The 25,628-nt window shown below is 32.2% G+C and overlaps 1 protein-coding gene across 1 annotated transcript in view; it reads left to right on the top strand.

Annotated features, from left to right (window-relative positions):
- Window positions 1-25,628, top strand: part of SI (sucrase-isomaltase) — a 98,619-nt gene that overhangs the window by 5,461 nt on the left and 67,530 nt on the right. Inside the window, exons 5-14 of the mRNA XM_060149214.1 lie at window positions 4,521-4,672; window positions 5,864-6,035; window positions 7,468-7,567; window positions 8,511-8,623; window positions 11,625-11,750; window positions 12,621-12,752; window positions 12,840-12,959; window positions 19,094-19,207; window positions 23,799-23,883; window positions 24,822-24,939. Coding sequence (XP_060005197.1) covers window positions 4,521-4,672; window positions 5,864-6,035; window positions 7,468-7,567; window positions 8,511-8,623; window positions 11,625-11,750; window positions 12,621-12,752; window positions 12,840-12,959; window positions 19,094-19,207; window positions 23,799-23,883; window positions 24,822-24,939 — 1,232 coding nt within the window. The remainder of the gene's footprint in view (window positions 1-4,520; window positions 4,673-5,863; window positions 6,036-7,467; window positions 7,568-8,510; window positions 8,624-11,624; window positions 11,751-12,620; window positions 12,753-12,839; window positions 12,960-19,093; window positions 19,208-23,798; window positions 23,884-24,821; window positions 24,940-25,628) is intronic.

Here is a 25,628-nt window from a genome sequence, read left to right as displayed (position 1 = left end):
TATCTTGCAACTTTATAAAATTCATTGATTAGCTCTAGCAGTTTTCTGGTGGCATCTTTAGGATTATCTATGTATAGTATCATGTCATTTGCAAACAGTGACAGTTTTAACTTCTTTTCCAATTTTTATTCCTTTTGTTTCTTTTTCTTCTCTGATTGCCATGGCTAGGACTTCCAAAACTATGTTGAATAATAGTGGTGAAAATGGACATCCTTGTCTTGTTCCTGATCTTAGGGGAAATGCTTTCAGTTTTTCACCATTGAGAATGATGTTTGCTGTGGGTTTGTCATATATGGCCTTTATTATGTTGAGTTAGATTCCCTCTATGCCCACTTTCTGGAGGGTTTTTATCATAAATGGGTGTTGAATTTTGTCGAAAGCTTTCTCTGCATCTACTGAGATGATCATATGTTTTTTATTCTTCAGTTTGTTAATATGGTGTATCACATTGATTGATTTGTGTATATTAAAGAATCCTTTCATCCTTGGGAAAAATCCCACTTGATGTGGTGTATGACACTTTTAAGGAGTTGTATTCTGTTTGCTAGTATTTTGCTGAGTATTTTTGCATTTATATTCATCAGTGATATTGGCATGTCATTTTCTTTCTGTGTAGTGTCTTTGTCTGGTTTTGGTATCAGGGTGATGGTGGCCTCGTAGAATGAGTTTGGGAGTGTTCCTTCCTCTGCAATTTTTTGGAAGAGCTTGAGAAAGATGGGTGTTAGCTCTTCTCTAAATGTTTGATAGAATTCACTTTAACCATCTGGTTCTGGACTTTTGTTTGTTGGAAGATTTTAATCACAGTTCAAATTTCAGTGCTTGTGATTGGTCTGCTCGTATTTTCTATTTCTTCATGGTTCAGTCTTGGAAGCTTATAGCTGTCTAAGAATTTGTCCTTTTCTTCCAGGTTGTCCATTTTATTGGCATAAATTTGCTTGTAGTCGTCTCTTATGATGTTTGTATTTCTTGGTGTCCATTGTAACTTTTCCTTTTCATTTCTAATTTTATTGATTTGGGTCCTCTCCCTGTTTTTCTTGATGAGTCTGGCTAAAGGTTTATCAATTTTGTTTATCATCTCAAAGAACAAGCTTTTAGTTGTATTGATTTTTGCTATTGTTTTCTTTGTTTCTATTTCATTTATTTCTGCTCTGATATTTATGATTTCTTTCCTTCTACTAACTTTGGGTATTGTTTGGTCTTCCTTCTCTAGTCCCTTTAGGTTTAGGTTAGACTGTTTGAGATTTTTCTTGTTTTTTGAGGTAGGATTGTATTGCTATATACTTCCCTCTTAGAACTGCTTTTGCTGCATCCCATGGGTTTTGGATCATCGTTTTTTCATTGTCATTTGTCTCTAGATATATTTTGATTTCCTCTTTGGTTTATCCAGTGATCTCTTGGTTATTTGGCCACATGTTGTTTAGCCTCCATGTGTTTGTGTTTTTTACGTTTTAGTCCCTGTAATTGATTTCTAATCCCATAGTGTTGTTGTCAGAAAACATGCTTGATATAATTTCAATTTTCTTAAATTTACTGAGGCTTGATTTGTGACCCAAGATGTGATCTATCCTGGAGAATGTTCCATGTGCACTTGAGAAGAAAGTGCAATCTTCTGATTTTGGATGGAATGTCCTATAAATATCAATTAAATCTATCTGGTCTATTGTGTCATTTAAAGCTTGTGTTTCCTTATTAATTTTCTGTCTGGATGATCTGTCCATTGGTGTAAGTGAGGTGTTAAAGTCCCCCACTATTTTTGTGTTACTGCCAATTCCCTCTTTTATAGCTGTTATTTATTGAGGTGCTGCTATGTTGGGTGCATATGTATTTATAATTGTTACGTCTTCTTCTTGGATTGATCCCTTGATCATTATGTAGTGTCCTTCCTTGTCTCTTCTAACATTCTCTATTTTAAAGTCTATTTTATCTGATATAAACATTTCTACTCCGTTTGATTTCCGTTTGCATGGAATATTTTTCCAACCCCTCACTTTCAGTCTGTATGTGTCCCTAGGTCTGAAGTGGGTCTCTTGTAGACAGCATATATATTTGTCTTCTTTTTGTATCTTTTCAGTGAATCTGTGTCTTTTGGTTAGAGCATTTAATCCATATCTTTTAAGGTAATTATCAATATGTATGTTCCTGTTACCATTTTCTTAATTGTTTTGGGTTTGTTTTGTAGGTCCTTTTCTTCTCTTGTGTTTCCCAGTTAGAAAAGTTCCTTTAACATTTGTTGTAGAGCTGGTTTGGTGGTGCTGAATTCTCTTAGCTTTTGCTTGTCTGTAAAGCTTTGATATCTCCATCGAATCTGAATGAGATCCTTGCTGGGTAGAGTAATCTTTGTTGCAGGTTCTTTCCTTTAGAAAGAAAATAGTTTTTCTTTCCTTTCATCATTAAAATATATCATGCCACTCCCTTCTGGCTTGTAGAGTTTCTGCTAAGAAATTAGCTGTTAACCTTATGGGATTTCCCTTGTATCTTGTCATTTTTCCCTTGTTGCTTTTAATAGTTTTTCTTTTCCTTTAATTTTTGTCAATTTGACTACCATGTGTCTCGGCTGGTTTCTCCTTGGCTTTATCCTGCCTGGGACACTCTGCACTTCCTGGACTTGGGTGGCCATTTCCTTTCCCATGTTAGGGAAGTTTTTGACAATAATCTCTTCAAATATTTTCTCGGGTCCTATCTCTCTTCTCCTTCTGGGACCCCTATATTGCAAGTGTTGGTGCATTTTATATTGTCCCAGATGTCTCTTAGGCTCTCTTCATTTCTTTTCATTCTTTTATCTCTATTCTGTTCCATGGCAGTGAAACCTACCATTCTGCCTTCCAGGTAATTTATCCGTTCTTCTGCCTCAGTTATCCTGCTATTGATTCCTTCTAGTGTATTTTTCATTTCAGTTATTGTATTGTTCATCTATGTCTGTTTGTTCCTTAATTCCTCTAGGTCTTTGTTAAACATTTCTTGCACCTTCTCAATCTTTGCCTCCATTCTTTTTCCAAGGTCCTGGATCATCTTCCCTATCACTATTCTGAATTCTTTTTCTGGAAGGTTGCTTATCTCCACTTTATTTAGCGTTTTTCTGGTTTTTATCTTGTTCCTTCATCTGATACATAGTCCTCTGCCTTTTCATTTTGTTTCTCTTTCTGTGAATGTGGTTTTCCTTCCACAGGTGGCAGGATTGTAGTTCTTTTTGTTTCTTCTGTCTGCCTTCTGGTGGATGAGGTCATCTAAGAGGCTTGTGCAAGCTTCCTGATGGGAGGGACTGGTGGTGGGTAGAGCTAGGTTTTACTCTGGTCAGCAGAGATTAAAACTTTAATCCACTTGTCTGCTGGTAGGTGGGGCTGAGTTACCTCCCTGTTGGTTGTTTGGCCTGAGGTGACTGAGCACTGGAGGCTACAGGCTCTTTGGTGGGACTAATGGCGGACTCTGGGAGGGCTCATGCCAAGGAGTACTTCCCAGAACTTCTGCTGCCAGTGTCCTTGTCCCCATGGTGAGCTACAGCCACCCCCTGCCTCTGCAGGAGACCCTCCAAACCAGCAGGTAGGTCTGGTTCAGTCTCCTATGGGGTCACTGCTCCTTTCTCCTGGGTCCTTATGTGCACACTACTTTGTTTGTGCCCTCCAAGAGTAGAGTCTCTGTTTCCCTCAGTCCTGTTGAAGTTCTGCAATCAAATCCCACTAGCCTTCAAAGTCTGATTCTCTGGGAATTCCTCATCACATTGCCAGACCCCTAGGCTCAGGAGCCTGATGTGGGGCTCAGAACCTTCACTCTAGTGGGTAAACTTCTCTGGTATAATTGTTCTCCAGTTTGTGAGTCACCCACCCAGTGCTTATGGGATATGATTTTTATTGTAATTGTACCCCTCCTTCCATCTCACTGAGGCTTCTCCTTTGTCTTTGGATGTCGGGTATTTTTTTGGTGAGTTCCAATGTCTTCCTGCTGATGACTGTTCATTAATTAGTTGTGATTCCAGTGTTCTCACAAGAGGGAGTGCTGTAGTGATGATTGTAAAGAAATTAATTTCTGCTATTATTTTACCAAGTAGTTTATTAGTATCGTCTTTTGGATTTGGCAGTGAAAACACTATATCCTTTGTACATTACCTTTTAGCCACAATTTCACAAAAATTAAGATTTTATTTTAAACAAAATTCAAAATTCTTGCAGGAGTTTTAAGCAGGTGATCACTGAAATGTAACAAGGATAACTAAATTACAAAATCCCAGTATTCAAGAATCAATATGTAGTAATACTATCATTATTTTTTTATATTGGTCAATAAAAATTTTTATTTGATTTAGTACCATTATGACCAACTAATTCTATTAATTCTTTTACAATTTATTCTGTACATATCCATTCAGCAATATTAAAGTTAAGTTATGACTAGATTAATAGCTCATCTATAAAATTATTAAATTTATTATTTCGTGTTTAGAACTCACATTTAATACTTAGTTCAGAATTGAAAAATTAAATAACAGTTTTGAATCAAATAATGCTAATTTTTCAAAATCTTTGCAGATTACTGATCCAAATAATAGAAGATATGAAGTTCCTCATCAGTTTGTAAAAGAATTTAGTGGAACTGCAGCTTCTGACACATTGTATGATGTAAAGGTTATAGACAATCCATTTAGCATTAAAGTTTATAGAAAAAGCAATGATAGACTTTTGTAAGTAATTATTTTATATTAATAAAAGATTAAATAATTGGTCACTTTTATTATATTATCATAGAATTATGAAAGTCTTAATTTTAGGGCATTTTCAGAAAGATTAAATTTCCTTCCAAAAGAGGGTGGGTGTACATGTTTTAAAGATTATAATGTTAAAGGGATTTTAATTTCTCATGGAAGAAAGGAACAAGAACATGAATGAAAGTATAGAAATGGGGCCAACCAAAGTTGAAGGTGAAGAGCATCACTGATACAATCTAAGCCTTGTTTATATTTTTGCATACTTAAAACTCCTGTTGTATCTTTTCCCAGTATTTATCATATTCTGTTGTCAATTTGTAGCGTCAAATAGTTACTAAGCAGAGAGTGATGAATTTCCATAGTACAATTAGAGGATTTTTCATATATATGTATGAAATTAAATTGAGTATATATTAACATATAATAAATTTAAATTACTATACATATATTAATTTAAATATTACCTGAATGCCTTCATTATAAATGTATTTTGAGGGATACTTGTTGCAAAGAATTTAATAACTTTCAAGATTATAGCTCTTGAATCTCCAAGAAAGGTTAATTAAACAATTGTCAAGACTGAATCTCAGCAATTATTTTCTGTAAATATATTTTAATAACTTGTGATTGAGTTTATGTTAAATCACAAAAGAAATGCTGTTTAACATTTCTCATAGTATATATTTGATATGCATAAAACATATAACCTTTATGTTTTTGGAAAAATAATTTTGAACTTAATTTTAATATATATATTAGAGGTGCAGAAACCAGTATAGTACTGTATTTTAAAACTCTGTCTCTATAGCAAAGCAGAACTATGTCTGAAATTTGGCTCTGCTGCCTAACCTTGAAAACATGAATAAATTTGTCCAATTTGTGTCGTTTGTGAAATGAAATTTATAATGGTAGTTATGCTTTAGGATTTTGGTGAAGATAAAAGGAGAGAATGCATGTGAAGAATCATATTCATGATGATGAAACAAACTGTGTTGATGGAATTAACAAGTTCTGGTTATGGTATAAAATTCATGTGTTACTAAGAATTGATCACAGCTAAAGACTGACATATTTAAAATGAAATATTCTGGATGATAATATAGACCTGTATTTAGTAGAACATTTTATATGTTTCTAGCTCATTTATTTATTTATTTCATACTACAGGTTTGACACCAGCATTGGTCCACTGGTATACTCTGACCAGTATTTACAGATCTCAGCCAGACTTTCCAGTGAATATATTTATGGTATTGGGGAACATATTCATAAGAGATTTCGTCATGATTTATATTGGAAAACATGGCCAATTTTTACTCGGGATCAACTTCCTGGTGATGTAAGCTACTCTCTTTCTTGTTATAGATAAAATAGGTATATTTGAGGATAATTTTAGCCTATTTGAAACCATCATTTATTTGATGTCAGTGATACACATTCCAGAAGCTTGTTTACTTTAGAGGTGAGGATTGATATCAAAATCCTAAAATAAATAAGTGACCAACTGATTTTATGAATATTTAAAAAGATATTTCCAATTTATGAATGTTTTCTTTTGATTTTCACTTTTATACTTTATCATTCCACTCTTGTACTTAAACCTATCCAGGGTTAGTTATTGCACAAGAATAATTCCAAACACCTTGTTCTATATGGCTTCGTATGATATAGTGTCTGCCTGTCTATTGAACATCATGTCCTGCATCTATACCCACTTTTTCCTTTGCCATAACATATGATCATCTTTCTTAAGTTCACATATTTTCACAAGAGGTTGGTTCTCTTTGTACGTGCTAAACCTTGAAGTTCTTTATCATTTATACAATTCATTGATAGTTCGGTTGGTTTCACCTCATAATAACTTTTCCCAAACTCCTCCATGCAGAATTAATCTTTACTTTCTAACCCTTTATTCATATTTTAATATGATAACCATCACAGTGTATTATTTGTATATACATTTGTCTGTACTTCTAGAATATGTGACTCTTCGGGACAAAGACCATACCATTAAAAAAAACTCTTTTTTTATTCATTCATGATTGCTTTGAGTCAAATGTTAATGATTTTTAAAATGCTGATACTCTTTCATTCCTCAAAATGAATGTGAGTTATTGTTTTAAAGACCCTCATTTCGTACAAAAATATTAATAAATTTTGCCAATCTTTGTTTACAGCATCACTGTCTATAATAAACACCAGGCTAATAAATACCTCATAGCTATTTTCATACATCTTTCCTTTGAACTTCCATACCCAATCAGTCAAGAAGCCTTTCTTCTTTCACTTTTTAAGTTCATTTCCAATTTTCCTCCACCACTTCATCTACTCATCAGCTCTCAACCACTGTACTGCAAAAGTTCTATGAGGGTGGACATCATTTTGGAATTCCCTGCAATACCTTGGGCATACATGAGACATAATGGATAAGCATGCTATTACCCTATCACAGACAGCTTTATTTTTAAATTGAAGTATAGTTGATTAATATCTTATTAAAACTCATTTAATCATAATAAAACATAAAGGAAAGTAAATTATTAATAGTATAATATATAGTTATATATTTATATCTTAATGTATTAATAATTAAAATATGTTCAATGTTTTTTGTGCTACAATATTTCATATGGCACTTATATAGAGAAAATTGTTATAGGAGTATGGGAGTAAGTTAAATATGAAGAGTAAATTATAAGAATAAATTGGAATCAATAAAGTCCATTTTCAGTGTATAATCTTTTTATTTTAAATAAATTTATGCCTTATAGAATAATAATAATTTATATGGCCATCAAACATTCTTCATGTGCATTGAAGATACTTCTGGAAAGTCATTTGGTGTTTTCTTAATGAACAGCAATGCAATGGGTAAGAGTAATTTATCTGATAATATATTTAAATGAGACTTGAAATGTTTTAATTGCTTTCTTTATTCCAATCATAGGTATTGTATACCAGAGTAAACTTTGTTGTTACTGATTTAGAAGGTGAAATTATTATAAGCATGTTTTGTAGTTAGTGAGACATGGATTTTTGCATATCTGTGCTTCTATCTGGGGGAAAGTATGCTGTATTGTGATATTCGGGCACTTCATTTTCCCTGCAGAGGAACACTGAACACATCCATACAAATGAATATTCCCATTCACATAGCCTCATTTGTTAAGATAAGTTAATATGTCACTCCAGATAAAAAAGAGAAAGGTCTATATGGGTATACAAAGAAGGAAGAATGATTTTTTTTTAAGTTTATCATAATTCAAGTAGTGTAGAACCTTTTGTTTTTTAATGTTGTGAATAATGCAATACCTCAATTGGATAGGTGAATCAGTGATAGTAAAAACTACAAAAATTCAAGCAAGAACTGTATACCATATGGTTATACAGACAATTACTATGTCTTGCATATAGACAAATTAAAAACCTATGTAGTTTTTTTCTTAGAAATCAACATGTGATAATATGATCTTTCACAGAATCTTCAATTAAAATAACTAATTGAAATGCAATTTTGAAAAGAAATCTTTTTGTTGTAAAAAGATGGATCCTCTATCCCCTGCTAAGCAGTTTCTAGAGGAGCTTTTGCCAACATCTGTAAAAGGCAGCTCTGGAATATCCTATCTTAAACCTCATGTATGGTGGCATTCCACTTTTCTCCTATATTCTTATCTTAAATACCTTATCTTAATCATTTAAAAAAAACTGTAAAACTATGTGATTAATACAAAGTACTTTAAATAGACATTGCAATTATTTTATCATATGTACATGTTTACTATTTACATATGCTTCTCCAATTTTTGTTTTGTAGAGATTTTCATCCAGCCTACTCCAATAGTAACTTACAGAGTTACAGGTGGCATTCTGGACTTTTACATTTTTCTAGGAGATACTCCAGAACAAGTAGTTCAACAGTATCAAGAGGTGTGTTTCAGGTTTATTTTATAAATTTTTTTCTACCATACTTTCAAACATGTCTACATATTAAAATGATTTTAGCTAAGATATTTGAGGCCCCTTAGCTAAATATATTTTTAAACCGTACCATTTTTCAGATATGAGAAAGTGGTTTTTATTTTTGTTTTTGTTATACAGTGAGACACCTAGGTATATTTAGATGTCTACATTTCAGATATCAAGTGTTTTCTTGCTTCTAGGTAGGTGAGTTCAGTAGTTGGATTCCTTTGAGATGTTGCATATTAAATCTTTACTTATTCATGACCTTCTTTGGTGGGATAAAACAAAAGGAAGTATCTTATCTTCAAGTCTGAGGATACATAATGGACATATAGGTCATACATCCCTTTGATAAGAATCTTAGAGGCAAGTGAGTTATGAGGAAGCCTAGTGAAACTTGCTGTTAATGTACCATAGGTAAATTCCAGGAAAATTGGCTCTGACACTCAGGCTTAGAAGGACAGATATTGAAACATAGTCTGAAGTCTTAACTTCTTGAGGTTATGTCTAAACAACTCTCATTTACCTGTTAAATAGCATCTTAGTGTACCTGAGCCCAAGATGGACCTTAGAAAGTTGAGGAATCCAAGGCTTATTTTGAGCCTAATTCTAGACGTTTATCCCATGTAAATTGTTCTCCTGTGACTGTTAGTGTATATAATTTCTGGTGATATGAAAAATCATTTTTATAGATACAAGATTTAAGAATAGTGCCTATTTATAACATCTTGTTTTATTGATAAATCTCTTGATATATAAGTCCCATTTTCAAAATGATCTCAAAAGAGAAGCAATTACTATCAAAAACTTTAGTTAGAATTTAAAAACCTGAAATAAGTGTAGGTAGAGTTTTACACAATTGAGTAATTTACAATGTCTAGCAATTCCCAAATTGCTGTTCATAAATGTGAATTTCAGAAAGGCAACACGATTTACAGTCTCTATAATATGAAATCATGGTTATTATATACAGTTATCACACCATCAAAAGAGGGGACAGCACATTTTTGTAAGAATTTGATATTTTATTTGTGAAGTATTAGTTGGGATAGTTGTCTGTTACATACTGGGTAAAGTCTGTGGTCAGCAGTAGTTGAGTTTGAGTCATGTTTGACATGAGAATGCAGCATTCATGTGATATAGCAGTCCACTTGCATACATCATTTTATGGGCAGACTTGTAGAAGCTTGAATTTAAAGAATAAGATAAATGACTTGTATAGAATATAGCACTATTAATCACTGCTGCATTTCAATGGGGCTCAAATTATGTAGAGAGAAGCAAAAGAAACTACTTCTTGTTTGAAGAAAAACAAATTATCCTCTCTGTATAAATTAATACATTAGTGGTCCCAGTATGTCAACATTTAAAACATAATGCATTTGAATGACTAGATCGTTTCATAAGGTTTAAAGATAATATATACATATGAGGTATAAGATGAATAGTACATAAATTAATATAATATATAATAAAATATGTTTTATACACTTCTATGAAAATAAATTATGTGATACATATAATACATACACACACACAGAAATTTTAATCACATGTCCAAATCTTTAAAGAAGTTCAATGGAACATAAGGTGTTTATGAATAGAGTTTAAACATACTGAGTTTTGGGGGATTTTTATTTGATACCAAGTTTTTAAAAAATAATTTAATGCTTAAATTGAATAGAATACAATAACCTGAGTATTTTTTTTTATTTTTACATGCACTTTTTTTTAACATCTTTATTGGAGTATAATTGCTTTACAATAGTGTGTTAGTTTCTGCTTTATAACAAAGTGAATCAGTTATACATACACATATATCCCCATATCTCTTCCCTCTTGCGTCTCCCTCCCTCCCACACTCACTATCCCACCTCTCTAGGTGGTCACAAAGCACCAAGCTGATCTCCCTGTGCTATGCGGTTGCTTCCCCCTAGCTATCTATTTTACATTTGGTAGTGTATATATGTCCATGCCACTCTCTCACTTTGTCCCAGCTTACCCTTCCCCCTCCCCATATCCTCAAGTTCATTCCCTAATATGTCTGCGTCTTTACTCCCGTCTTGCCCATAGCACTTTTTAGACATATATGATGAAGAAATCATGGATCCAAAAAAAATGTATATTACATAAAAATACATATATATAAACATATATATATAAATACCTAAACCAAAGAAAACCCATCATGCCAAATAAGATATTTGTCTTAATGTAACCTAATACTTAGTTTTTGGTGAAAAAACTTAATATCAATTGCACTTATCCTTCCATGTGCAAAATCCTGTGCTCTGTTGTGAAGAGACACTGGTGCTCTGTTGTGAGTTTGCAGTGAGCCTGCTTGGGCCACCAGAGAGTGGGAGGAGAAGGGCCCATTTGGTCCTTGGTGGAGGGAAGAAACCAATGTCCTACATGGGAATATAAGTACCTTATGAAATAACTGCCTGGGATCCTTGTAGAAATATATTTTATTAATATTTTTGCAAACTCAGAGAGAAATAAGTGCCAAAATGCAAGGGAATAGAAATTGTATACTTTTAAACGTCATTTTTTTCTTATGTGATGATCATTCATTCATTCATTCATTTTGTTGCTACAAGAAGTGGGAGTATGGTGGGACAATTTTCTTTTTCTCAAATCTCTTTAATGCTATTATTTTATTCTCTTTTTTAACTTTCCACGCAGGGCAAAATATACTTTTGTAGATGCTACTTTTTTAAGTGCTACCTTTCTGATTTTTTAACACAAAATTAACAAAAGATGAGTGACAGAACATAAACTTGCTAAGTGTTTCATAACAAAATTCTAAGAGAATATCCAGGACACATTTAGAATGCAGACACAAAATCTTTGTTTAAAATATATAGTTAAACTCAAATCAATATTAGAGATGTAACAATAAGAAGCATATTAATATTTGTTTCTAATATTCGTTATTGAGACTAATTAAATATCCATTTACTTCAAGCTCATTGGACGACCAACAATGCCAGCATATTGGAGTCTTGGATTCCAACTTAGTCGCTGGAATTATAAGTCACTTGATGTAGTGAAAGAAGTGGTACGAAGAAATCGGGAAGCTGGCATACCATTTGTAAGTAGGATGAAGGGTTTGTGGGAATATATTTCAAGTTAAATGTTGTCATATAATAATAAGTGTAGGAAATTGTCAGGATTATCATATATACCATATAGATATAGATATAAATATAAATTATTAAGCTGCTTTTTTAATGATAAAGTACACATTATGTCCGTATGCAATGTATAGGCCTACCTGAATTTTGAGAACTGATTATGAGTTATACTACACTAGAACACATGTTGAAGTGTGAACAAAATTATAGTCAGTTTTTTAAATATACTTTATTTTTAGAGCTTATATACTTTTTAATGTAATAAAATTTTAATGTATTTTATGTAATGTGCAGTTTTGTTTTTTATACAAAGAACCCATATATGTACATATACATATATATATGTATATATATTGACCTAATACATACCCAGTGATCATAACTGAAACAAATGTGAATAATCATTTAATGCTTTTGTACTTTAGAATTAGAAAAACTAGTTTTATAAGCAATATCATTGTGTCTTTAGTGAAATAAAAGATATCTAAGTTCATTTACTTTTTTTTTTTTTTTTTGGTGGTATGCGGGCCTCTCACTGTTGTGGCCTCTCCCGTTGTGGAGCACAGGCTCCGGACGTGCAGGCTCAGTGGCCATGGCTCAAGGGCCTAGCTGCTTCACGGCATGTGGGGTCTTCCCAGACCGGGGCATGAACCCGTGTCCCCTGCATCGGCAGGCGGACTCTCAACCACTGCTCCACCAGGGAAGCCCTAAGTTCATTTACTTTTTAATCATTATATTTATAATATAAATTCTTTGGACTTAAAGGTTGAGGTGATTAGAGGCTTCTTTCAGTACTGTTTATTGAAATATACTCTGCTAATTTTCAGGATACACAGGTCACTGATATTGACTATATGGAAGACAAGAAAGACTTTACTTATGATCAAGTTGCATTTAATGGCCTCCCTGAATTTGTTCAAGATTTGCATGACCATGGGCAGAAATATGTCATCATCTTGGTAATAACTGATTATATATATTAATTTTTACTATTTACACCTTTGTAAATTAATTGATTTTCTATAGTTTCTTTTCTCAATTATTAGGACCCTGCAATTTCCATAGAGAAACGTGCCAGTGGAGCAGCATATGAAACCTATGAAAGGGGAACTGCACAAAATGTGTGGGTAAATGAGTCAGATGGGACTACAGCAATTATTGGAGAGGTAAAGCATGATATTCATTAAGTTTGTGTTGCTCAGATTTTCTGTTGTGCAACATCAAAGTGTTTCTGAGTGTGTGTGTGTGTGTGTGTGTGTGTGTGTGTGTGTGGTTTTATTTCCTTTCAAATCTGGATTTGATATTTAACTGCATAGAGAAATTTTAGAGGAAATATTTCAATTATCTCTAAAACAGTTTTTGTAGAAAGATAATTTTCAGTGACATAAACAAAACTAATGGTAAAAAATATGATAAATTATTTGGATTATTGTAAAATTCTGATCATTTGATGTAAAATAATTGTATGTATAAACTGAGTACTTAAATGCTGGGTAATAAGATTTATAGTGTACATCTTCACAATGAAATCATAAGATAGCTATGATTAAAATTATTACTTTACATGTGGAAAAAAGTGAATTTGAGAGAGGTAAGGTAACTTTCCTCATGTCAGAGAATTAATAAGGAGCAGTGTCAGGAAACAACCTAGCTCCAAAAGGCATAATTTTTAACCAGGACAAATATTCTTTTGGAGACAACTTTATAAGACATATCAAAAACTCATATCAGATAAAATAGACTTTAAAATAAAGAATGTTACAAGAGACAAGGAAGGACACTACATAATGATCAAGGGATCAATCCAAGAAGAAGATACAACAATTATAAATATATATGCACCCAACATAGGAGCACCTCAATACATAAGGCAACTGCTAACAGCTATAAAACAGGAAATTGACAGTAACACAATAATAGTGGGGGACTTTAACACCTCACTTACACGAATGGACAGATCATCCAAAATGAAAATAAACAAGGAAACAGAAGCTTTAAATGACACAATAGACCAGATACATTTAATTGATATTTATAGGACATTCCATCACAAAGCAGCAGATTACACTTTCTTCTCAAGGGCACATGGAACATTCTCCAGGATAGATCACATCTTGGGTTACAAATCAAGCCTAAGTAAATTTAAGAAAATTGAAATCAAACCAAGGATCTTTTCTGACCACAATGCTGATTTCCCTGAAATCAATTACAGGGAAAAAAACGTAAAAAACACAAACACATGGAGGCTAAACAATACGTTACTAAATAAGCAAGAGATTACTGGAGAAATCAAAGAGGAAATCAAAAAATACCTAGAGACAAATGACAATGAAAACACGATGATCCAAAACCCATGAGATGCAGCAAAAGCAGTTCTAAGAGGGAAGTTTATAGCTATACAAGCCTACCTCAAGAAACAAGAAAAATCTCAAATAAACAACCTAAGCTTACACAAAAGGAACTAGAGAAAAAAGAACGAACAAAACCCAAAGTTAGCAGAAGGAAAGAAATCATAAAGATCAGAACAAAAATAAATGAAAGAGAAACTAAGAAAACAATAACAAAGATCAATAAAACGAAAAGCTGGTTCTTTGAGAAGATAAACAAAATTGATAAACCATTAGCCAGAGTCATCAAGAAAAAGAGGGAGGGGACTCAAATCAATAAAATTAAAAATGAAAAAGGCGAAGTAACAACAGACACCACAGAAATACAAAGCATCCTAAGAGAACACTACAAGCAACTCTATGCCAACAAAATGGACAACCAGGAAGAAATGGACAAGTTCTTAGAAAGGTATAACCTTCTAAGACTGAACCAGGAAGAAATAAAAAATGTGAACAGACCAATCACAAGTAATGAAATTGAAACTGTGATTAAAAATCTTCCAAAAAACAAAAGTCCAGGACTAGATGGCTTCACAGGTGAATTCTATCAAACATTTAGAGAAGAGCTAACACCCATCTTTCTCAAACTCTTCCAAAAAATTATGGAGGAAGGAACTCTTCCAAACTCATTCTATGAGGTTACCATCACCCTGATACCAAAACCAGACAAAGATACTAGAAAAAGAGAAAATTACAGACCAATATCACTGATGAATATAGATACAAAAATCCTCAACAGAATACTAGCAAACTGAATCCAACAACACATTAAAAGGATCATACACCATGATCAAGTGGGATTTATCCTAGGGATGCAAGGATTCTTCAATATATGCAAATCAATCAATGTGATACACCACATTAACAAATTGAAGAATAAAAACAATATGATCATCTCAATAGATGCAGAAGAAGCTTTTGACAGAACTCAGCACCAATTTATGATAAAAACTCTCCAGAAAGTGGTCATAGAGGGAACCTACCGCAACATAATAAAGGCAATATATGACAAACCCACAGCAAATATTATTCTCAATGGTGAAAAACTGAAAGCATTTCCTCTAAGATCAGGAACAAGACAAGGTTGCCCACTCTCACCACTATTATTCAACATGGTTTTGGAAGTCCTACCACGGCAACAGAGAAGAAAAAGAAATAAAAGGAATAAAAATTGGAAAAGAAGTAAAACTGTCACTGTTTGCAGATGACATGATATTATATATAAAGAATCCTAAAATTGCCACCAGAAAACTACTAGAGCTGATTAATGAATTTGGTAAAGTTGCAGGATACAAAATTATTGCACAGAAATTTCTTGCATTCCTCTACACTATTCATGCAAAATCTGAAAGAGAAATTAAGGAAACACTCCCATTTACCATTGCAACAAAAGGAAAATAATACCTAGGAATAAAGCTACCTAGGGAGACAAAAGACCTTTATGCAGAAAACTATAAGACACTGATGAAAGAAATTAAAGATGATACAAACAGATGGAGAGATATACCATGTTCTTGGATTGGAAGAATCAATATTTTGAAAATAACTATACTACCCAAAACAATCTACAGATTCAATGCAATCCCTGTCAAATTACCAATGGCATGTTTTACAGAACTAGAACAAAAAATCTTAAAATATGTATGGAGACACAAAAGACCCTGAATAGCCAGAGCGGTCTTGAGGGAAAAAAATGGAGCTGGAGGAATCAGACTCCGTGAATTCAGACTACACTGCAAAACTACAGTAATCAAGACAATATGGTACTGGCACAAAAACAGAAACATAGATCAATGGAACAAGATAGGAAGCCCACAGATAAACCCACACACCTATGGTCAACTAATCTATGACAAGGAGGCAAGGATATACAATGGAGAAAAGACAGTCTCTTCAATATCAATAAGTGGTGCTGGGAAAACTGGACAGCTACATAAAAGACAGCTACAGTAAAATAATGAAATTAGAACAGTCCCTGACACCATACACAAAAATAAACTCAAAATGGATTTGAGACCTAAATGTAAGACCAGACACTATAAAACTCTTAGAGGAAAACGTAGGAAGAACACTCTTTGACATAAATCACAGCAAGATCTTTTTTGACCCACCTCCTAGAGTAATGGAAATAAAAACAAAAATATACAAATTGGACCTAAGGAAACTAAACTTAAAAGTTTTGCACAGCAAAGGAAACCATAAACAAGATGAAAAGACAACCCTCAGAATGGGAGAAAATATTTGCAAATGAATCAACAGACAGAGGATTAATCTCCAAAATATATAAACAGCTCATGCAGCTCAATATTAAAAAAACAAACAACCCAATCCAAAAATGGGCAGAAGACCTAAATGGACTTTTCTCCAAAGAAGACATACAGATGGCCAAGAAGCACATGAAAACCTGCTCAACATCACTAATTATTAGAGAAATGCAAATCAAAACTACAATGAGGTATCACCTCACACCAGTTAGAATGGGCATCATCAGAAAATCCACAAACAACAAATGCTGGAGAGGATGTGGTGAAAAGGGAACCCTCTTGCACTCTTGGTGGGAATGTAAATTGATACAGCCACTATGGAGAACAGTATGGAGGTTCCTTAAAAAACTAAAAATAGAATTACCATATGACTCAGCAATCCCACTACTGGGTATATACCCAGAGAAAACCATAATTCAAAAAGACACATGCACCCCAATATTCATTGCAGCACTATTTACAATAGCCAGGTCATGGAAGCAACCTAAATGCTCATCAACAGATGAATGGATAAAGAAGATGTGATACCTATATACAATGGAATATTACTCAGCCATAAAAAGGAACAAAATTGAGTCATTTGTTGAGATGTGGTTGGATCTACAGACTGTCAGACAGAGTGAAGTAAGTCAGAAAGAGAAAAACAAATATTGTATATTAACGCATGTATGTGGAACCTAGAAAAATGGTGCAGATGAACTGGTTTGCAGGGCAGAAGTTGAGACACAGATGTAGAGAACAAACGTATGGATGCCAAGGGGGGAAAGCCGCAGGAGTGTGGGGATGGTGGTGTGCTGAATTGGGCGCTTGGGATTGACATGTATACACTGATGTGTATAAAATTGACGACTAATAAGAACCTGCTGTATAAAAAAATAAATAAAATTAAATTAAAAAAAGAACTAAACTTTCTTTGGTTTATTTGTATGGAAATATGTTAATATAAATGTTTCAGATATTACATGAAATTCCTAAAAATCTTATATGTTCTGGTATAATGTTATAAGTCATAATTCTAGTTATTACCTTAAAATGTATATCTCAGAAATAACTAAATTTCCTTGTCAATTGCATTATTATGAACTTTCTTCAAATTTTTAACTGTGGTCATTTTTAAGTCTTTTGTCATTTAGAGATAGTTCTGGGTGTACTCTGTTGCTTTTGCAAAAGTGTTCCTATGAAAGGATTTCGTCTTCAAGGAATTCAAGGATAAGACTCTGACAAGTACAGGTTTCTGGTAACTGACTATACTGCTGAACTGAATGAATAAGCATTTTCAGAACTCTAATGGAAAACTGATGAATTCATAAAAGTGTGAACAAAAGATCAAGATAAAAAAAATTAATTACATGGGACTGAGTGAACTGATGAGGATGATTATAATTTTTGTGACTTTCTGCTTGAATAATAAAACAAAGGAACAAAAAAAAAACGTGATTCTGGATACATTGACTTGATAATTCCACTTCTGTTATTTAATCAAAGGAAATAAAACAGGAGAAAAATATCAATTTATAAAAACATTTTATTATTTACAATAATAATAATATTATTATTATATTATTTACAATAATTATTTACAATAATAAAGAATATCCTGACCATCACATTCATCAAAGTTAAAATTACTACTGAAAGTTTTCTTCAAATAATTATGAGCTCCATCAGGAAACAAAACACAATATTCCTCCCCATAATGCCCATTAATATCTCACAGAATACATTTTGTTATGACCTGTTCTATTGAATATGGACAGATCAGATAGCCAATATGCATAATTTGGATATAAAACAATATTATTTATCCCAATATATCTGAAATTGAATTCCTCTTGTTGAATGTCATTATTTTAAATAGTAAGTAAAATAATTTGAAGAAGCATAAATCATAAAGAGGTAACATAGTACATGTAGTGTTTAATAGCGTGGAATCAGATATGAGATTGCCTAGATTTGAATTCCTTCTGTACCACTTAGTAGCGGTGTGACCTTGAAAAACATCTCTGTTCATCACTTCTCCCATCTGTAAAATGGGTTTAATTATACTACTTACCTCAGCTGTAAAGTGATGATAAAATTAGTACCTATCTCCTAAAGTTCTAATGAAGATTTAATGAATTAATAACTAAAAGCACTTGAAACAGTCCCCAGCACACAATAAAAGTTATATTCACACTTGTTAAATAAAAATAAATACACAAGGAATACTTTTGCTTGAATTTCTTGGAAACAAATGTCTTTGGAAATTAACTAATGTAATTTCTTTTATCAGACAATGAATATATTATACAGTTTTTGTTTATTTGTTTTTTAACTTAACCCACTAGATGCTAAAAACTAAATTAGTGAAGTCAAAATAGCAACTGCATCCCATATTCTTATATTTTTCCCAACTTAAATGCTTCATGTTCTCGCTCTCTCTTTATTTTAACTATCAAAACTTTCCCTTAAATGAACTTTAAAGTAGACCTGAGATTATTGTAAATATAGATGGTGCATGGATCACATATACATAAAGAAGTACAATGTCATAACTTCAATAATTTTTTACTCTTCTTCACTCAATTTGATTTTTCATTAATTTTTGAATTTTCATTTATTTATGTTTCCTTTTATTTATGTATATATGTGAATGATCTATTCTTCCAGGTATGGCCAGGATTAACAGTATACCCTGATTTCACTAATCCAAACTGCATAGAATGGTGGGCAAATGAATGCAGTATTTTCCATCAACAAGTGAATTATGATGGACTTTGGATTGTAAGTGGTTACTTTAGACTTGTGATTTTGGACAATGAGCACAGAATTATTTTTCCATAAAAATGATTATTAAGTTGACAAAAATATTTTATAACATATTGAACATAAAAGTAATGTTCTTATATTTTTCTAGAATGTATAAATATCATACCTGTCATGTTCATGGGTCAGAAAAAGAATACAAACCTAAAACTGTAAATTGAGATTTTTCTTATCCAGTAATATACTTTATAGGATAAAGTTCATTTCTGTCACTAAGGTGTTGTACCTTTATGACTAATAATTTATGTTGAAAAGAGTTAACAAAATTTGGAGATTAGCCTATAGTAGTGCAACTTCAAAAACTTTTACTAAAGTCTGCAGTAGTCAAGCAATTGCAGCAACATGAACTTAAATAAGCTCTCAGCCTTTAGAAACTTTCTTTTTAGTAAGTTATTAAGTGGAACAAATCAAAATTAGCAATAGGTTAAGTGTTTTATCTCAAGGTAAACAACAACAACAAACAAATAATATCCTAGATTACTGGTAAAGTTATTAAAGGAAAACACTATTTTATTTTATTTTATTTTATTTTTTTGCGGTACGCGGGCCTCTCACTGTTGTGGCCTCTCCCATTCTGAAGCACAGGCTCCAGACGCACAGGCTCAGCAGCCATGGCTCATGGGCCCAGCTGCTCCGCGGCATGTGGGATCTTCCCGGACCAGGACATGAACCTGTGTCCCTTGCATCATCAGGCGGACTCTCAACCACTGCACCACCAGGGAAGCCCAACACACTAATTGTTAAAAGTTTCTTTGGATGAAGTTTTATATCTGTAGCTATTGATGCCTGCTGATAGGTTTATAATTTAGGGCTTCCTTACAGTTAAGGAAACTGTAACAATATTTGGGGAATGAAACTACTTGGTGATCCCAGAATTCTATATTTCAGAAAAAAATATGTAATAATCTTGAGCACAGAGAGAACATGAGGGATGTTTTTCAAAGGTATTACAACTGTACGGAATTTTGGAAGGAGAGATAATGGATATCTGGGAATAGTTAAATTTTTTGATTGTTTAGATCACAGTATCTCTACTTTCCTAAAGTTCTCATTATTAATTCAGTCATTATTTAAATTATTTATTTATTTATTCAATCAATTACAAGTGTTTATTTTGCATCATCATGAAAACGTGGAGTTGAGTAGAAGGTTAGCATAAGCCGTCAGAATTCCTATGAAGGTAATAGAATGAAGATGGAGAGGCTTTGTTATTTGACACAAAATCAGTGAGATTGCAGTGATGATACCTAGCTGCTGGTAGAAATAACAAAAAAAATTGCAATCTGCTCTTGCATTTTGTTTTTAATTCTAGCTCCAATTTCAATTATATTATTTAATTTAAATTAAAAGTACATTCTTTCCTTTATTTTTCTTTCATTTCTTTCTTTCTTTTTCTTGTATAGGAAAAATTTGAATCCATTAGAGCAGAGTTACAAGTATAAATTACATTTAGGGATAGTGAAAAAGAATCTGATTGTGCTACATATAGAGAATATACTTCATTTCCTACATCCATTGAAGACTGAAATACACGATTCATCTCCAAAGAGAGGGAGGGATGGGAAGAAGAGGAGCATCTGAGAAAAACAGAGTAGTTATGATACTAATACAGAAGCATTTTGACTAATGCTTATGATAACCAGTACGATCTCAAAGCTCACTAAATATCACTGAATTAATATATGCTATGTATAAGCAGTGAATATTCTACTTCTAGCTCTTACCTGAATAATTGCCAAACCCTACTGCTAGGTTGTTTCTCAAATTCTTTTTCTTTCTTCAGATTATTTTTTCTGACAGAATGAATATATAGTAAAGCAGCGTTATTTAACTGATGAAATTTTATTTTCATGTCAAATTTTTAGTTTTATAATTTTCTAGATTTTTAATTTAGATTCAATGCTAATGCTTTTAATTTTAAGTTTAAATATTACAATAATTTTGGGAAATGATATGAGCTTAATTGTAATTGAAAAAATAGATTTTTGCTTATAAACACACATTATGGTTGAATTCTCTTTTTTTGTATCATTCTTAAGATAATCTCCTAATATTTGAAAAATAAGAGCCTACTTTATTTGGTATAATTAAGACTAATGCTGTGATTTCAAAATAAGAACACTAGTATTTTTAAAATTCAAAGAATATTTTCATTTTTCTGAAAAAGTAAGCATATTTTTGTGATCATGTTGTTACTATGATTTTATTCTTTAAAATCTAACAAGCAGAATTCTTCCATAAAGAAGTCGAATAATTTAACATATAGTTTTGGGAAACTTAAAATTCATTGAGACGATATATCCAAACACATTCATATATCCAAATAACTGGGGGCTTAATTGGATATATTATCTGTACATTTTAAAGGATTCTTAGAAAAAAAATCAGTTATTTAAAAATTGAAAATAGGGTTATTTTTATTTAGATTTAGTTTAAAAGTGAAGTTATGAAATGCCACCAGATTTTTATACAGTTTTCAATAGATTTTAAAGAAATATTCCTTAAAATGGTATTGACAATTCCTAGAAATGGTCATTACTAGACTTGAGATGATTTTAATGATACTGTAGGAGTACTTATTACTATCAATCCATTGAGTCCTTTGTCTCATGACTTACGATGCTTGAATCTACTGGCTGTAATATTGACAATACTAATCAAATTCACTTTCACATGACATTAAATAAACATAACATCACTTAAATCCTTGAATAGGTTAGAGAAAAATATTTTCAGAATTTTGAAAGAAGCAAAAATACAAAATACATTAAAAGAGATACAAATAAATTCTATTAAATTATGAGTAGTAAGTTTAACCTATTAATAATATAATCTTGTCAAATAGACATTTTAATAAAAAATAATCAAATATTAAATGCTTTATTTGTTTTAAATATGGTTAAAATCATGTAAAAGTGATTAAATTTTATTTTGTTATTTTATTATTATATTACATTTATTAAATTCTTTTATTTATTCTTAAATTACATAAAATAAAGCCTATTTTGAGTGAGTGCTATAAGAGCTTGTGAATTTTATTTCAAGTTTGCAAATACTTAGTTCAAATAAAATAACATTAATTTTAGAGTTAAATGTTTTGCCCTTGCACTTCCTTGGTGAATATTATATACAAGAGGTAATAAAATGGTTTAGAAAAAGACTCTTAAAACTTAAGATAATGCAACTCAGTTCCATTTATGAGTTTCAGTAGTTGAAGCTGTTTTTGAATTTAATTCAGTTGGTACATTCATGAAGAAAAAATACTTAGGTTCATCTAAAATTATTGGCTGTACAACTGTAGTATCTCTTTGTATTAATTTTACTGAACATAGGACAACAAAATTGAATATATCAGGTCATTTTAGTAAAATAACCCCAATATGTACTTTAGAATAACTACATAATTGTCCTTTGTGGCTATTAAGAAAACAAAAATCTGTTTCACAATGAGAAATTTATTCTTTTCTCCCTTGAGCAGCCTTCATTTCTCACATTAATTCCATCTGGGCATCATTTTGATGGGAGAAGGGAAGAGTGATAAAGAGAATATACTTCTGAGGAAAACAAAATTAACAAGGGACTTGAATGAGTGTGATGCCTTTGTGAGAGCAGAGAGAACGTATTATAGAGATGTGGGAAATAAGGCTCAAAAATTCTTTGGTGCCATTAACAGAGTTGGAGAAAGACATACACATTTCTTGAGCATGTGTAGTATAATATATGATTTTATATGAATAATCTTTTTTAGTCCAAAGATTTTACTTAACTGGTTATGGACTAGAACTAGTAAACAGCAAGACAATACGGGGGCCTCAGTTTACAAGGCAAGAAAATCCATAAACACAATACCGCACAACTCTGACTCCAAGAGATGTTTAGGTCACTGGTTCTCATAATGTGGCCCAGGAGTGCTAGGATTCCCTGAGAGTCTTCCAAGGATTCAATAAGCTCATAACCATTTTCATTAGAATACTAAAATGCTCTTTGACTTTTTTCACTTTCATTCTCTCATGAAAGTGTAGGAGCTGTATACTAGGCAAAAAGTGTTGTGCCTAGCTGCTAGCAAGGCACATCATAGAAAATAGATAAATGCCAGCTGAAATTAATAAACTATGTTGAATAAATGAATGTGCTGGAAATATGTACAATGATAGGCTCACAGTGAGAAGACTGATACAACTATTTAGAAAAGACAGTTGCTTAATACTTGTAATGTAATATAATTAATGCTTTATATGTATAATTAAAACTAGGTAAATCACATACATTTTGGTTGTAAAAATCCTTTAATCCCACCTAAGATACCCTCTGTTATCTGGTATATACATTTATGAAAAAACAAATAATATTACTTTTCTCGCTATAATGACTTGTTCATGCTGGAAGTATTTTGGAATCAAGTAGTGAGAACAGTTAAGCAAGTTTGTTTGTAGGTTGGTAGCTTATATATGTCTTCTAAGATAAAATATTTACAAACAAGTAGAGCGTTTCTGCTTATATGATTTAGAATTACTTAAAATCTTCTGTTCTTTATCTTATATCCATTCAGGACATGAATGAAGTTTCCAGCTTTATTCATGGTTCAAAGAAAGGATGCAGTGACAACAAACTGAATTACCCAGCTTTTACTCCTGGTAAATTTCATTTAACTATCTCCTTACCATTAATTGAGAACAATTATCTTTATTTACTGCTAAATTGTAGCATATATTTTTAAATCACAAACTTTGATATAATTTTGAGACCCTGAAATAACTGTGGTATTTTGTTTACTTTTTTGTTTTATTTCTGGCCAAAATATTTATGTCTAAGAGAAGGAGCATGTTTTTAAATTTTGGTGTAGATTATTGATTTGTCTTTACCTCTGATGAACTGCCCATGATTAAATGATTAATGAAAAGAAACAAAATTTGTTTGAAATCATAATTTAAGTGATCAAAATTTTTCCTTGAGCACTTTGCTTTAAGTCTCTGCAGTTATTAGATGTACCTGATGTGAATAGTTACATCTCACTTATTCCAAAAAGCATGTTTTCATCATTAAAATCGGTAAAAAAAATTTCACCAAAGAAAAAGAAGTGCTCTGAGGGGAGTAGATTATTATAAGGACCTGAATAAAGATAACAATAATTATCACAGTACAATATAAGCCTGCAAATTAAAGCACAATAAAAACTGAAAAACAGAGATTTAAATGATTTGTTATTGTGTAACAGGTCTACATGTGTGGAATTATGTTATATTTAAATAAATTATAAAGCTTTCAAATGGGTCTATAGTTATACGATTTATAATAAATATATATATATTTATATATGCATATTAAAGTCTATTTTCTCCATGGATTTATTTATTACTGAAGTTAGGAAACAGGGTATTCATAATTGTAAGTGCAAATGTAATTGTTAATCAGTAAGAGTAAAGGGTGAAGACCCAACTGGAACTTAGCATAAGTTGTGTCTTTCATTACTTTTTAACTAAATATGGTATTACATAGCACATCACGTAAGGATTATAAAGTTTAAAATGGCAAAATATTCCTTAAGAAATTATTTCTTATATTTTTTTCTAAGATATTCTTGACAAAATCCTGTATTCCAAAACAATTTGCATGGATGCTGTGCAACACTGGGGGAAACAGTATGATGTTCACAGCCTCTATGGATACAGTATGGCTATAGCCACAGAGAAGTAAGTGCAATTTCACTCAGAAAGCCCTTTAATATTTATTGTCTAGAAACATATTTGGTAATTTACATATAGTGGAAAATAACAAGAGTAGGAAAGCAACAAAATATATTTTCATGGTGAAAAATTAGGGCATTAAAAGCATCGCCTCTTTTACTAATCTTCATAAATTTGAAACTTAGTTATCAAGAGCTACATGATATATGAATAAAACTGATTCTTTTTTAATTCATAAATTGAAATTTTCCTTCCAAATTTTGATTCAGTTTGGTATCTCTGAATATGTGCTCTAAGCATGAAATCCACAATTGACCTGAGAGAATGATGCTTCTAAAACAAGTCTTTATTTTTAAAAAACAAGAGTTTCAGGCTTCTGCACATGGGACCCTAAGCTGAGGTGTCAACACAGTTGTTTCATAGGAGGAACTCTGGTCTGAAGGGCCAGGTGTGAGGCCTCAGCATTGAACCCCCTGTGAACAAGTGAAACTAGGCTTAAGCACAAAGGAAAAGAAAAAGTTCTTGAGACCAGGAAATCCAAGATCAAGGTGCCTGCTGATCCAGTGTCTGAACTTGGTTCACACAGTTATGAAGGCTGGCAAGTCCAAAATTTCTAGGATGGCTCAGCAAGTTGAAGACCAGGGTCTTGGTGCTCCAGCCTGGTGTCAGGCTTGAGCCTCTGAGGTGAGAGAGCT

Source organism: Lagenorhynchus albirostris, chromosome 5 (assembly GCF_949774975.1).
Source record: "Lagenorhynchus albirostris chromosome 5, mLagAlb1.1, whole genome shotgun sequence".
NCBI lineage: Eukaryota > Metazoa > Chordata > Mammalia > Artiodactyla > Delphinidae > Lagenorhynchus > Lagenorhynchus albirostris.
The sequence above is the reverse complement of the archived record's forward strand: the minus strand, read 5'-3'. Positions and strand labels throughout refer to the sequence as shown.